The sequence below is a fragment of the Rhinichthys klamathensis genome, unplaced genomic scaffold, assembly GCF_029890125.1.
Source record: "Rhinichthys klamathensis goyatoka isolate OS25496 unplaced genomic scaffold, OSU_Roscu_1.1 h1tg000040l_1, whole genome shotgun sequence".
Taxonomy (NCBI): Eukaryota; Metazoa; Chordata; class Actinopteri; order Cypriniformes; family Leuciscidae; genus Rhinichthys; species Rhinichthys klamathensis.
Genome location: NW_026606587.1, coordinates 7,813,411 through 7,828,474, shown reverse-complemented (window position 1 = coordinate 7,828,474; position 15,064 = coordinate 7,813,411). Strand labels below are relative to the sequence as shown.

At 40.6% G+C, this 15,064-nt stretch overlaps 1 protein-coding gene across 1 annotated transcript in view; it reads left to right on the top strand.

The window, feature by feature from the left end:
- Nucleotides 1-15,064, top strand: part of mtor (mechanistic target of rapamycin kinase) — a 191,538-nt gene that overhangs the window by 156,128 nt on the left and 20,346 nt on the right. The window contains exons 46-47 of the mRNA XM_056246740.1: nt 916-1,090; nt 1,512-1,647. Of these exons, the coding sequence (XP_056102715.1) occupies nt 916-1,090; nt 1,512-1,647 (311 nt within the window). The remainder of the gene's footprint in view (nt 1-915; nt 1,091-1,511; nt 1,648-15,064) is intronic.

The following is a 15,064-nucleotide window of genomic DNA, read 5'->3' as shown; positions in this document are numbered from 1 at the left end:
TTTCATATTCTTTAATGAAGCGGTTGGGTGTTTTGAGCCGCAGTTCAGCCTGTATTTCACTCAGTGCGATGAGAAACGGCTTGGGTTGCTCTGAAACAATTACAGAATACGTACAGAATTTAACAATTTTTTTTTACATATTAATAATAAAATTAATTATATTAATATATTTAAATTAAATTAAAGTTATCTTGTGGCCCCCCTGGAGGATCACTGAGGCCATCTAGTGAGAACCCCCCAGTTGAGAACCACTGCACTAGAGGCATATGTGATGTTGTTGAACTCATAGCAGGTGAACTATAGACTAGCTTTCATATTAACAGATTTGGTAACACTTTATTTTAAGGTGCTTGTAATAAGCAGTAATTAACAGTTAATAAGACACTTATAAGACCTTATAAGATGCATATAAGATGCATATAAGCATTAACTACTTCATATAAGGGTTAATTAAAGGTCCAGGCCCTGAAGAGATCAGGGAAACTACTCCCTCTTGGGAAGGTCAATTTTTAAGTGACTGGGAGTTTGTGTTACCATTTATGTTTGTTCGGCTGTTCTAAAAGTGCAATGTATTGATACTTGAGAAATTTATTATTTAATTTAATTTATTTATTATCATTAGTTAATGCTTATTATGCATCTTATATGCATCTTATAAGGTCTTATAAGTGTCTTATTAACTGTTAATTACTGCTTATTACAAGCACCTTAAAATAAAGTGTTACCACAGATTTGATATATTTATTATTTTATTATATCATGTATATCTGACAGTGTTGATAAGATGTCAGATGTGAAATCGTATAAAAGTGGTGTACTTTTAAAATTAACCTCTTGTTTCTGCCAGGATATAATTATGTTTATTCATAAAAGTGTTAAAAGTTGAAACATTCTTGCATATTGCTTTGTCCACAGCTCACTTCTCTAGAGCTTCAGTACGTCTCACCTAAACTGCTTATGTGTCGTGATCTGGAGTTGGCTGTGCCCGGAACATATGACCCCAATCAGCCAATAATACGTATCCAGTCCATTGCTCCCTCACTGCAGGTTATCACCTCCAAACAGCGGCCACGCAAACTCACCATCATGGGTAAGAGCCAAATAAAAAATTGCAGTTTTGCATAGGCTGTAAATTTGGTTAATACTAGGGGCAAAGAAAATGATCAACAAAAGACACAGTTTTACATCTGATCAGGCTCATGGCTTGCTCTGAGCAATGGCCAACTATACTGTCAGTTTGTCTGACAGCATATCTTTCCAAACTGCCTGTTTAATGTAAGGTAATTTAATTTTTAACAAATTAAATTCACTTATATTCACATGCATTTCGATGCAAAAATAAAACAAAAAATTAAAGCAGAGTAAAGTAAAGATACAAGATACAAAGTAAAGATGTATGAGGTTTTTTTTTTTCCATACACATGCTGTAATCTTGGTTGTAAATGTGAAGTTGGAGTTCAGTTTGATATGGAGAAACAAAAGCTTTCTCTGTTCTCCTCTGCACCCTGTAGGTAGCAACGGTCATGAGTTCATGTTCCTGCTGAAGGGCCATGAAGATCTACGGCAAGACGAGAGGGTCATGCAGCTTTTTGGCTTAGTGAACACTCTACTGGCTAATGACCCAGCCTCCTTACGCAAGAATCTAAGGCAAGCCTCTCGCATTCATGCAATCAGAGCATCTCACACAGTGTCATTCTTTAAAACAAATTATATCAGGCAAATAAGACATAGCTAAAGCAAATAATATATTGATATTGATCTTCATTGATAATCTCACTTTATGTATTTTCTCTGAAATGGCTTAAAAAGATCATTTTGGTTTTTGATTAGTGGAATCACCAATTGACGTTGTCAAGTGGATTCAGAATGTTTGATGCAAGAAGTGTGATAGGGTACAAATTAGTAGTCGACCGATTTGCAGTATCGGCCACCATTTAGCATTTTTAATCACTGACACATATGCAGACATCTTACTGCCCTTCAGGAAGATGAGATATATATATTTCAAAAGACAAAATAATAACAATTTACACAGATCATCATGTTCAAAGTTAACATATTAATGTAGTGTGTTGCCTGCTTGAACGTGCATGAATGAATGTTCACATTTTGTAATAGTTGTGTAAAAGTCCCTCAATTGTCCTAAGTATGAAAAGCTGGATCTCATCATCATATAGCCAATGCAGGCTTCAGATAGTGGGCAGCTTCACTACTCAGTGCAAAGCAGGGACTCATGCACACAATCATTGATCATCGAGGCAGCTGCACACCATAATAAATGAAACCAAGGCAATGTAAATTTTTGAACTGTGTAGTTTGTGTAACTTCAGCTATTATTTGGTCTTGTGGAATATATGTAAACATACGTTATATGAAATGGCGTATTCATGGTGGTACTAAATAAAAAAAAAAGTATGACCCCATTATTATTTTTTAAATGACAAAACAGCTTACAGATTCTGCAACAAGTATTCAAACTTGTGAGTGCAACTGCATATTTTTACTAAAACATTTTAATAAAAAATCCCACGCAAGGACTTAAGTGAACATCTTTTGCATTGATTCCATGAAGTGGCCAGTTTAAAAAGATTCCCACAAATGAACTGAACGTCTCGGTTGCGTATTCAACCCTCGTTCCCTGAAGGAGGGAACAGAGACATAGTCGACGTCGATTGAGGCGGAGATGGGACAGGGAAGTCACTGCTGTTCCACAGGACCACTGGGAAAGCGTACCCTATCAATGGAAGGAAGGGACGCTGCAGAAACCACATCCTGCCCTAAGGGAGGTAACATGGAGAATACACATATGGACGGGGCAGTACAACATATGGAATGTCACTGGGGTGGCTCCAACCTATGACAGGGGGGAGACTCAACCGGACAGTGACGCTCTGCCGAGGGAAGACACGGGCTCGCCGCAGGGAGCTGTACCGTAGAAGAATACACATATGGGATCGCCGTAGGGATCACAACATATGGACCCAGCCTAACACAGGTTCCACCAGTGCATACGAGTGATAGGCCTGGCCGCCACGTCCGTTGCTGAAGGGTATGGAGGAACTCGACAGGGTTCGGCTAATAAGGGGAACTCTACTGGAGCAAGAATTGCGCATGTATCCAGTCCATAGGAGGGGAATGGAGCAGCAAGCTGACACTTCGAACCGGGTTTATGGTGAAACTGGCTTCATGTGAAGGGAGCCCACGAAAGGCAGCGGTTCGACACATAGGCTAGTTCTCTAGCAAACGTGATAGGTGTCGCCCAGCCCCCAACTCTATTTAACATCTGTTCAGCGAGGCACTCGGTGTCAACGCCTAGCAAACTCTCACTTAGGAAGAGCTCACCACCCAGGTGGGCATGTGCATCTTGGGAAAACTTTCTCACCAAGATGAAGGCAACCACATAGTGGGCCAACCTCTGCTTGGAAACAGCCTTCCCTTCTGCTGGTCTCCGTAACAAACAAGAGCTGGTCTGAGGTCCAGGCTTTGCATTCTGAGCACGTATAACCACAATGGAGCGGACGGACAGAGAAAAGCCAGGGCTGGGTCTGCCTCCTCCGGGGCAGCGCTTGCAGGCTCACCACCTGGTCCCGTAGGAGAGGTAGGAACTAGAGATGCACCGATTACAATTTTCTAGGCCGATCCCGATTTCTGATTTTTCCTTGAGTTTGACCTGCCGATACCGATTTTAGCCGATTCCGATTTCATTTTTTCTAACCACTTTACTGCACACACAAATATTTATTTTTGTGTAGGGCCACATATAAAGTGAGGGCCACACTTTGGACAATTGCAATTAAACATGGTTACATGATTAAATGGTACAAATTAATTCAATGCAAATATGTATAAGGCTACTCTACAGTTACTTTGACTTTGCCTGATATTTATTTTTGCTATAGGCCTGTCTGACCTAGGCTACTCTAAGGTTACAATAACTTGATTTACTTTCCTACACTACCCTGTATATTGTTCAACTGTCATTCATACCAGCTGTAGCTATTCAAGATAGAAAACTATTAACAAAACTGCAAATGTATGTGTGCAGGTTACATTAACATACAGACTTCCAGTGTTGGGAAGGATACTTTCAAAACGTATTTCGTTACAGAATACATGCCCAAAAATGCAATTTGTAACGCATTCCGTTACATTCCTCAATCTGAGTAACGTATTCTGAATACTTGGATTACTTCCATATTGAATTGCCTTTCTTAAGTGTAAGAATGCGGCCATCAAATCCTGCTTACTAAACAGGCCGCTCATGTAACATTTAAGGGTGGCGCTGCCAATAAAGCACCTAAAAGCTGTCACAAAGAACCGGCAAAAGTAATGATTATGAATATGTCAAATATAGCAAGGAGATATTTTAATTGTTTATTAATAAATAAGTGTTTTCTTTCGTTTTGAATTCTTCTGTTTAAAAGTAGACATGTCTGTGAGGCAAGTAGGTTACCTTATACGCTGAGTTTCGGTTCATTTATGAGACGAGCTCCAGTTCACGCGCCGTCGCCGTCGTGATTATCTATCGTCTGCTATATTTACTTCTTATTTATTAAATCCAGGTAATTGGTTGATGAAACATTGATTAAAATTAAGATACAATTAATACAAAACGAAATTCACTTTAAAGAAAGGTTTTGTGCTTTCTGTTTGATGTCTCTGTGAAAGTTTTAAAGCATCTTTTAGTGCCGCTTTCAGAGCATTCACGTCCCTAACGGAGAACTGTCACGTCCGTAACATTGTTTTTCCTCATAAATGCGAACACAAAAAATAAAATAAAATAAATATTTTATGTTCTGTGGAGACTGAGAGACAACCCTTCTTCATCCGGTGGGTAGTATTACTTTTGGTTTGCGCAGTGTAATTCACAGAATTACTAAAAAATATTTTGCCACCTAAAAGTTAAAGATTGTTTTGTGTCACGCATGATTATTTCCCTCATATTAAATATAAAATGCATGTGTAGACAGATATTTTTCTAATATCTGGACTCTTTTATTTAGGGAGTATGGATATAAACAGACGTTTCAATATATTGGTATTAAATGCATTTTCTGAGAATTTATATTTCAAGTTTTGACTGCAAATGTCACGTCCATAACGCTGGAATTGCCCAATTTTAAAGAATTTATCTTCAACTAGTTTTGTGTGGTGTAGTGTAGGTCTACGTATTTTATAATGTTACCTTCAAATAATAGCCTTCTAATAGTAATTTGAAGATGAGGTAGCATTGGATCTGGACGGGAAGGATAACTGGGAGTTGGAAGGGGTATGTTGTGATTCTGCCTTCTCACACGCGACACAGGTTCGTGGTTCTGAGTGTCGATTTCTGTTTCATATCGCATATCATTACAGCCCTGGTAGCTAGCTGATACAACTAAAAAATAGCAAGGTGACCAGTAAAACTACAGCAGACGAGTGAGACGACTACCCCTAGCTAATAAAAAAAAAGTACTTTAGATGCTTCTTCAGGTTGGAGATGGAGTCTTTGGACACTGTAAGGAGGTTGGTTGCTGGCAAACAGAGGTTACACTGCACAGTTATATTTCGTTCTCCCTTCTCTTTCTTTAATGTGAAATGCATTCCAAGATAGAAACGCATTCAGGATCGCAGTTCAGATAAAGGTGGCGTGTGTTTCATCCAAATTGTGAGCGCATCGAGCGCATCGCGGGGGCCGAATTGAAGCACTATGCGGGCCGGATCCGGCCCCGGGCCGTATATTGCCCATGAATGCTCTAGATAGAGACCAAGCAAGCAGGAGAACTGTTTCTCTTAAAACAGGATTTTTAATAGGGATGCACCGATACCATTTTTTTTTTTAAATCAAGTAGAATTTCTATAACTCTGTGTTGAACTGATAATCACTCTTTTGTGTGTTAAACACAATCTACTTAATACAGACAACTTCATTATAAAGAAAAACAACAAATCAAAAAAATATATGATCATAATCTATGACAAAAATACTATTATAATGCTAGATTAGTGGATAATTCAGCAGTAAAATTTTGTCTGGAAAAATCATGAGTGCACAATAATTGTATAAAATCTGAACATTTAGTGAAAAAAAACATTTAGTGGGGAACAAATAAGAGACAAGTGTAAATCTGGTAAAACTTTACACATTGCTCTTTGTATTGTTGTAAAATACATTCATGAAAAACAAGATAACAAAAATCAAAAAGATAAATTATTTTAGATATAGCCTAGGCTACTATAAAAGTGATACATGTTTTAAATTTATAGCACAGCTGTTTAATGAGGCAGCAACACATGATAGATAGGACAGAAAGGCTATTAATAATCTTTCATTGCATCACTGTATTATGATATGAAAGGCTCCAATACAGTGCGGCACAAAGCGCTTGAAGCAACATGGAGTCACAGCGCGCAGTGCGTCGAGTCCGCATTGAAGTTCAAAGCACAAAGGAAAGACATTGATGCGTAGTGTATTATACAGTATCTATCTATGCAATAGTTTATTGAGCCTTTTCTTTTAACAGTTTTAAATTTCAGTTACTGTGCGTGTGAAGAACAATTATAGTGCTCTGACTCCACTCTAGTGATGTGATCTAACAGACAACCGGTAGAAAGTAGCATGATTAAGTTACAGCAATAAAGTCCAGCAAGATAAAGTGGTTTTATGCGAAACCATAGACCTTTATCTACAGATCAAGTATAATAATAGTAACATTGAATCATCTTGGAGAGAGTTTCATCGTGTCGTAACCGAGCGCAACACACTGTTTGATGCTGAATGGAGAATGATTGACAGCTGTAGCGGAGGGAACATTTTATGTGATCTTGAATTTAATGACTTAAATATTCATTTCTATCTCACATTATACTATATAATGGCTTCAGAACACTTATAATATAGTCCATGAAAACTTTATGGTGCTTTACAATGTTTTTGTGCCTTTTGTGGGGCTTAACAATAACACAGAATAGTATATGCACAATATCGGATTTGGATCGGCCTCATCTGACCGATACCCGATCCGCCAAAAATGGCAGTATCGGAGCCGATACCGATACTGAATATCGGATCGGTGCATCCCTAATTTTTAACTCACTGCCTGTGGCTCAAGGGAGGTATCTGCAGTCCAGTAGCACCAGAGATAAGTCCCAAGAGGGTAACGAGGCGGATTCAGTCTCCTTGCTCCCCTCAGGAACCTGACGATAAAGTCGTGCTTCCCACGGATTTGTATCCACTGCATCATGATGTGCGTCAATACAGAAACAACAACATTTTGAGGTGGAGGAGACAGCCCTCACTCCAACCCATTAGCAAGAAAGAAGCACTGAAGTGATCGAACACCTTCGGGATCTCCTCACAGAGAGAAGACTCAATTCAACGAATAGGTTCCACTTCTAAGGGGGAGCATGCCTTATTTTGAGAGGGTGCTCTCACAGAAGTGATGGTCTCTACAGCATAAAAATTCTTGCGGTGGTAACCAGAACCTCTGCGTCCCGTTCTTTTTAGAACCGTTTTAGAACCGTTGTGGTATGCGACGGAAGCGTAGCGCAACGGTCGCAATGTTGTCTTTTCAGACCAGTACAAATTCGCTGAGTAGCGGTGTCGAGTAGCAAGGTGAACTGCAATCAACTCGAGGCAATGGATGCCAATGCAGTCGGAGGGCCGCCCAGACCTCCGTTACTGCATGGCCTTTGTACCTGGCCCCTCAGCCGGTATTGATGGACACTCGTTCTACAGACCGTTGACCCGGGGAAACAAAAGGTCTGTTACGGACTGAGGGTTTGGCGCCAGGCCAGGGTGATTTCCCATGGAGCGTGCCTCTGAACCGGTCTTCATATGGAGGAAGCCGAGCGGCTGCGTCTACCATATGCCCCAGGAGCCTCTGAAGAGTTTCAGTGGGACCCTTTCTCACTTCTATACAGCACTAACCACACCCTCTTTTTCAGAGATGCGGTGGACCAAATCCATCTCCAAACTAGAAAAGAGATCCTCAGTCCGTGGACTAGTTTACTCTTTCCCAGTTGACCTGAGGACCCAACTGGCTATGGGCACTTGAAGGGTAGGACTTTGTACTAATAATTCACACCTTTCGAACGCACGAACACAGGATGGCCTGTGGTGCGGAAGGATAGAGATCTGAAGTACATGTCTCTCAGGTCGAACGCTGCAGACCAATCTTGGGGACGGAGCATTTGGAAATGCATCTCTGTGTAACAAATTGAACGGAGGCTTTCGGAAAAGGGCCCGTCTCAATTAACACAGGACCAAGATGGTCTTGACCCACCTCTCTAGAGTACAATGAAGTATAGAAGCCGGCCTTCATATCGGCTGGAGGGAGCGGCTGCATCGCGTCCTTCACCAGTAGGCAGTAGGCTCCCTGGCGTGATCCCATTCAGTCGACGTCGACTACGTCGAATGTGAACGACTGAAAGGGAACTGAATTTACTAATGTTTTAATGTTAATGTTTTAATGTTTTTAATCATATATGGCCTTACAGTCTTTCTCTCGCGTTTGGCTGCTCCCTTTAAGGGTCACCACAGTGACCACATAGATCATCCACATATTTATTTGGAACAGGTTGTACACCAGATGTCCTTCCCGACGCAACCCAGCTCTGGGTGTGGAGTGCACTAACTCATGCAACCCCAGTACTGGGATGCAGTCACACAAACACACACACACACACACACACATACTCTCTCACTCACTCCTATGGGAAATTTAGTATGTCCAGTCCACTTGTATTGTGGGGGAAACGAGAGCACCCAGAGGAAACCCATGCTAACACGGAGGGAACATGCAAAACTGCACATAGACTTCTTGCTCAGCTGGTACTCAAATCGAGGACCTTCTTGCTGTGAGGCAACAGTGCTACCCACTGAGCAGAGCTGGTTTTACCTCCTCAAATATTGGCACCTTTGTAAAATATGAGCAAAACTTGTTTGTTGTTGATTTGTTGGTTTGGTCTTTTTATATATATATATATTCACTAAATCTTTTTGTTTCACTAAAAAAAAAAATTTAAATATATGTTTGCAATCAAAATTATTGAACCCCTTGACAAGACATTCTGGTTTTGTGAATTTTTTTTTTATGAAAACACTAAGTCACCAGTAAACCATCATAGAATGTTTATTCATACACATTTGATGGAATCTGAGAATGTAAAGTTGAGGTACTGAGTTCAAATGAAAAAAAAATAAAAAAATTGGTTCTAAACGTAAAATATTTAAAAAAATATTCAACCCCCAAAAAAGTATTTTTTAGAGAGAATAGTTTACACTTTATAACCTCAAATAAACTGTAGATGTGCCCAATAATAGTCGTTATATAAACTTTGTGATGTACACCCACTTTCGTCCTCCCAGTCTCCGCCCTCCATGTCCATTTCAAAACATCTGGCTCCCATACATTTATGAATATGTGAGACACATATTCTACATCTTCTCTTCTTTTTTAACACATAACATAGCATAAACTAAAAGAAAGAAGGGATGCAGCATAGAAATAAACAGTAACAACATGAAGCATGTGCTCCTATATATTGTAAACACGACATGTTGTATGAGTAATCAGTGTGTGACAAATTGGGGCTTGTGAGTCTGGATCATCTTGCCTGGCACTGTCAGTGTTTTGTGGTAACGGCATGTTACATCCATTTTTTAGAGGGTCATGTGTAGGGTTGGGTACCGAAACAGGGCACCGATATGGAACCGGTACCTAAGTAACCGCTATGTAACCGGACCAAATCAAAACGCAGATTTCGGTGCCTCATTGGGGGTAGCACTGTTGCCTCACAGCAAGAAGGTCCTCGATTTGAGTACCAGCTGAGCAAGAAGTCTATGTGCAGTTTTGCATGTTCCCTCCGTGTTAGCATGGGTTTCCTCTGGGTGCTCTCGTTTCCCCCACAATACAAGTGGACTGGACATTCTAAATTTCCCATAGTGAGTGTGTGTGTGTGTGTGTGTGTGTGTGTGTGTGTGTGTGTGTGTGTGTGTGTGTGTGTGTGTGTGTGTGTGTGTGTGTGTGTGTGCCACTTAAACGCCTCAGCTGTCGGTTGAAATATTTGCCCTCTGGTTCTCCGAAACGGACGCAAGAAACAGCATCACCGCATGTGATCGCTAGTTAACTCTTTGACGCATACGATCGTTCACACTGGTGTGCTTAATGTTCAGAACGCGTGATCATCAACTTCTGAATTCAAATCTGTGTTCGCATGTTGGCTGGCGCTGAATCAGAGACAGACGCGCTCAGCGCTGTGTCATCACAACTATTTAGTGTTTTCAACCACACAAGCTTTATTTTAGGTTTCAGACATTTAAATACACATAAGTACTTGCAAAACAACATTTAGGCTATAGTTTGTACAACCCCAAATCAGAAAAAGTTGGGACAGTATGGAAAACACAAATAAAAAAAGAAAGTAGTGATTTCTAAATGTACTTTGACTTGTATTTCATTTTGTCTGGTCAACTTAATTTCATTTGTAAATATACATCCTTTCCTGTCATTCAGACCTGCAACACATTCCAAAAAAGGTTGGGACAGGAGCAATTTAGGGCTAGTAATCAGGTAAATTGGTTAAATAATGATGTGATTTGAAAAAGGTGATGTCAACAGGTGATTGTAATTATGATTTGGTGCAAAAGCAGCATCCAAGGAAGGTCTAGTCCTTTAGGAGCAATGATGGGCAGAGGATCGCCAGTTTGCCAACAAATACGTGAGAAAATTATTGAAATGTTTAAAAACAATGTTCCTCAAAGAAACATAGGAAGACATTTGCTTATTTCACCTTCAACAGTGCATAACATAATTAAAAGATTCAAGGAATGTGGAGGAATTTCAGTGCGTAAAGGACAAGGGCGCAAGCCTAAGCTGAACAACCGTGATCTCCGATCCCTCAGGCGGCACTGCATCAAAAATCGTCATTCATCTATAAGCGATATCACCACATGGGCTCAGGACTACTTTGGCAAACCTTTGTCAAGTACCACAATACGTAGTTACATCCACAAATGCCAGTTAAAACTGTACTGTGCCAAAAGGAAGCCCTATGTTAACAGTGTCCAGAAGCGCCGTCGACTTATCTGGGCTCGGAGGCATCTGGGATGGACCATCACACAGTGGAAACGTGTACTGTGGTCAGATGAATCAGTATTTCAGGTATTTTTGGGGAGAAATGGACGCCGTGTGCTCCGGACCAAAGAAGAAAAGGATCATCAAGACTGTTACCAGCAACAAGTCCAAAAGCCAGGGTCTGTCATGGTATGGGGTTGTGTCAGTGCCCTTGGCAAAGGTAACTTGCACTTCTGTGATGGCACCATTAATGCTGAAAAGTACATAGAGATTTTGGAGCACAATATGCTGCCTTCAAGAAGACATATTTTCCAGGGACGTCCATGCATATTTCAACAAGATAATGCAAAACCACATTCTGCACACATTACAAAGTCTTGGCTGCGGAGGAAGAGGATACGGGTACTTGACTGGCCTGCCTGCAGTCCTGACCTGTCTCCAATAGAGAATGTGTGGCGCATTTTGAAGCGCAAAATGCGACAGCGAAGACCCCGTACTGTTGCCCACCTTAAGACTTGTTTGCAGCAAGAATGGGACAAAATTACACCTGAAACACTTCATCACTTGGTGTCTTCAGTCCCTAAACGTCTTGTGAAAAGGAATGGCAACATTACAAAGTGGTAAATGCTTTACTGTTCCAACTTTTTTTGAAATGTGTTGCAAGAACCAAAATAGGAGGAGTGAGGAGATGTTTGCTGTATGTGACAAAAAATGTTTTGGCCTAAAAAACGCGTGACATCGCTTAGAGCACCTTTAAAGGAGCTGTATGTAAGACATTTATTTCAATTAATCATAAAATGGCCCTGATATGTCACTAGACATTAAGAAATCATGTTCATTTCAAATACTTATATCACTGACAACAGTAGTCCGGCCAGGATATTGTCATTTAAAAAGTGAAGTTGCAGCCCTCAACTGATGTTGATGTTGTCATGTTGTGTTTTGGTCTGATGCTCCTCCCTCCACCTATCTACCAAACACAAAGTCAGTAGTGTTGCGGCATCCGGGTTGCCAGCTCTGCTCTAGTTACCACAGCTGCAGCTCGTCACGTTCCTGCTGGATCCTGCAGCCGATCTGGCAACCTCGAGTCAGGGAGGAGGGGGAGGGGATACACCACTCTACAGTAATTTGAAAGTGATTGCAGTACCAGTTTTGGCCACAATCTTACATACAGCTCCTTTAAATGATGTGCTGTTGTATTGTCTGCAATGAAATACATGTCAAAGTACATTTAGAAATCACTACTTTCTTTTTTTATTTGTGTTTTCCATACTGTCCCAACTTTTTCTGATTTGGGGTTGTAAAATACACACTGATGTCTATGGAAGCGGCAATAACAATTCTTTCAATTATAAATTGATGACGTGTTTAGATACACATTGTGTAGGTAACTATAAAATTTACTCTATTCTTCTCACACTTCACCAGCCACTTAATTTAATGTATTTGTCGGGAGAAGTGGATGAATTGACGTGTTGTAGCCTGACAGATACAATTCTCTGAACTGCGGTGTGTACTAACATGGCGCCCATTGTGTGTTATAGCTAGATCAACTAACATGAATCATGATCATTATAAAGGTTTCTTAAATGACAAAACACATTCACTTACATGTATTTAAGTATACTGTAGTGTTATTTAGTGTTAAATTATTGTATTTGGGTTAGGTGGTTTTATTGTGAATTTGTTATGTAAATTTGTTGTATTTTGTATTTAGACTACTTATATTTATATATTTTTTCAATAAAAAAAGTTCTTTAATGTCATTCACCATCGTTATGAGGCTCTCTTTTAAAAAAAAAAAGTATCGGTTCAGGCACCGTTTAGGCACCGGTACCGTTTTAAAAGTATCGATTTGGCACCGGTATCGAAAAAAAAAAAAACGATACCCAACCCTAGTCATGTGGCACCGCAGCAGATGGCTTTGCTTGGGGTTCTGGAGAGATCGTGGGCACTGACATTGTAGTGATAGGACCGTCCGATTCAGCTACCCGTAGAAGGTGACGGCGGTTCCTTGCATAGGTCTTACTATTAGACTGGATGATGTAGCTGTTGGGTTGGCGGACCTTTCCAGAAACCGTAACCAGTTTGTCAAACCTACTGGTCGTCTCCATCCATACTGTATGCCCAGGTTCCAGAAGTGAAAGGTGTCTGGCCGATTTGTCATGGCTGATCTTTCCTTTTTGTCTAAGTGTGAACAAAGGAGCCCTGAACATCAGTCTTAACTCTCAGCATGACCTGGGTCATAATTGGTCATGCCAAGAAACCTCTGCAAACCATCTTTGCCCTCTGGGGCAGGGTTGCCTTGGTTTTGTCTGGGTCGGGCTTGACACCTTTATCTGTGAGAAGGTGGCCCACATATGGCGCCTCAGAGACCCTAAAGCTTCATCTTGTCAGGTTCAGCTGCATATTGATGGCTCTGACACACATTTAAGAGGTTTGTTGTGTTCCTCTACAGAAGAGACCCAGATCAAGATGTCATCTACGACTATTTCACGTGGCTGTCAAGAAAAGAGCTGTTCCATGCATCTCTGAATAACTTCACTTCCAGTTGGTATCCCGTATGGCATTCGTAAAAATTTGTATCTTCCCGAACGAGGTCATAAATGTCGTGAGTTTCAATGATTCCACGTCCAGTGGGATTTGACCGTTTTTTAAGCTTTGCTGACATGTGCCTGATGTATAAATTGATACATGATCTTGCACCACCCCCACTCAAGCAATGTGTGTCATTTTGCAGAGATAATGTAAGGGTCACCAGGGCTTCTGTAAGAGGTGACTGTTGCACTCAATTTAGGAAAACTAAATTTGGACAATCAGCTTTTTCATTTGCAGTGGTTGAAAAGTGGAACTTAATCCCACATTACATTAGAGATTGTGCAAGCCTTAGCAGTTTTAAAATGTCCGTAAAGACTTGGCTGAAGGCGAATCAGATATGTGATCATTGACTTTTTTATATATTGTATATTTGTATTCTGGTTTTTATGTGAGTACTGTGTGTTTATGTTGTCTTTTTACTTTTCCTTGCCCAGGGACCACAGATGTAAATTAGCCGTATAGCTAACTCTGGTACAGGGTTTGAACTGTGCATGGTCCCTGATAAATAAACTAATAAATAAAATAAATAAAAAATTGCCAAAATTCATACCTTGCATCTAGAATGCTGAATGAAGACCTTTGCCTGTGGCATATCAACGATCACTTGCTCTGCAGTCTTTAATGGGTGATGAGACCTCAAGAGAGCCTTGTTAAGATGCACGGGGTCAATGTATATATGCGTACTGGACCATCCTTTTTGACTGCAGCTGCCATGGCAGACACCCAAGGAGTAGCTTCCTCCACTGCCGAAGTAATTCCTAGTCTGGCCATCCTTTCCAACTCTTGGGCAACTTTCATGTCTATTTTCATATCTATTGGTGGTCCTCACTTTCCACTTAATTTATGATTTAATTGAATTCTTTCATCAGGTTTTTACATTATGATATTCTGTCTATGCATGTCTGTTTATTATCATGTTCTGTTCCGGCAAGCAAATCTCATAAAATTTCTTAACACATCAGGATCATCTTTGTCCTCACCCACTTTCATCCTCCCAGTCTCTTCCCCCCATGTCCATTTCAAAATGTATGGGTCCCATACATCAGAATCAGAATGAGCTTTATTTGCCAAGTATGTTTACACTAGGGGTGGGGGAAAAAAATCGATTCTTAGATGCATCGCGATGCGGACGTGGACGATTCTGAATCGATTCACAATTGTCAAAAATCGATTTTCAAAAAAAAAAAAAAAAAATTTTTATATATATTTATAATAACGTAATATTGACGGAACGCGAAAGACGGAACTCTGAAGCGCGGAAGTGCAGTGGCCGGACCGTCTGTGGCGTGCACATAACAGACGCGGACGCGATGGCTGAGCGCCAAATCCAAACACCCTCCTCGTTAAAAGCTGACGTGTGGAAATATTTTGGCTTCTGAAGTTGAAGGGGGAAAGGAGCTGGACAAGAG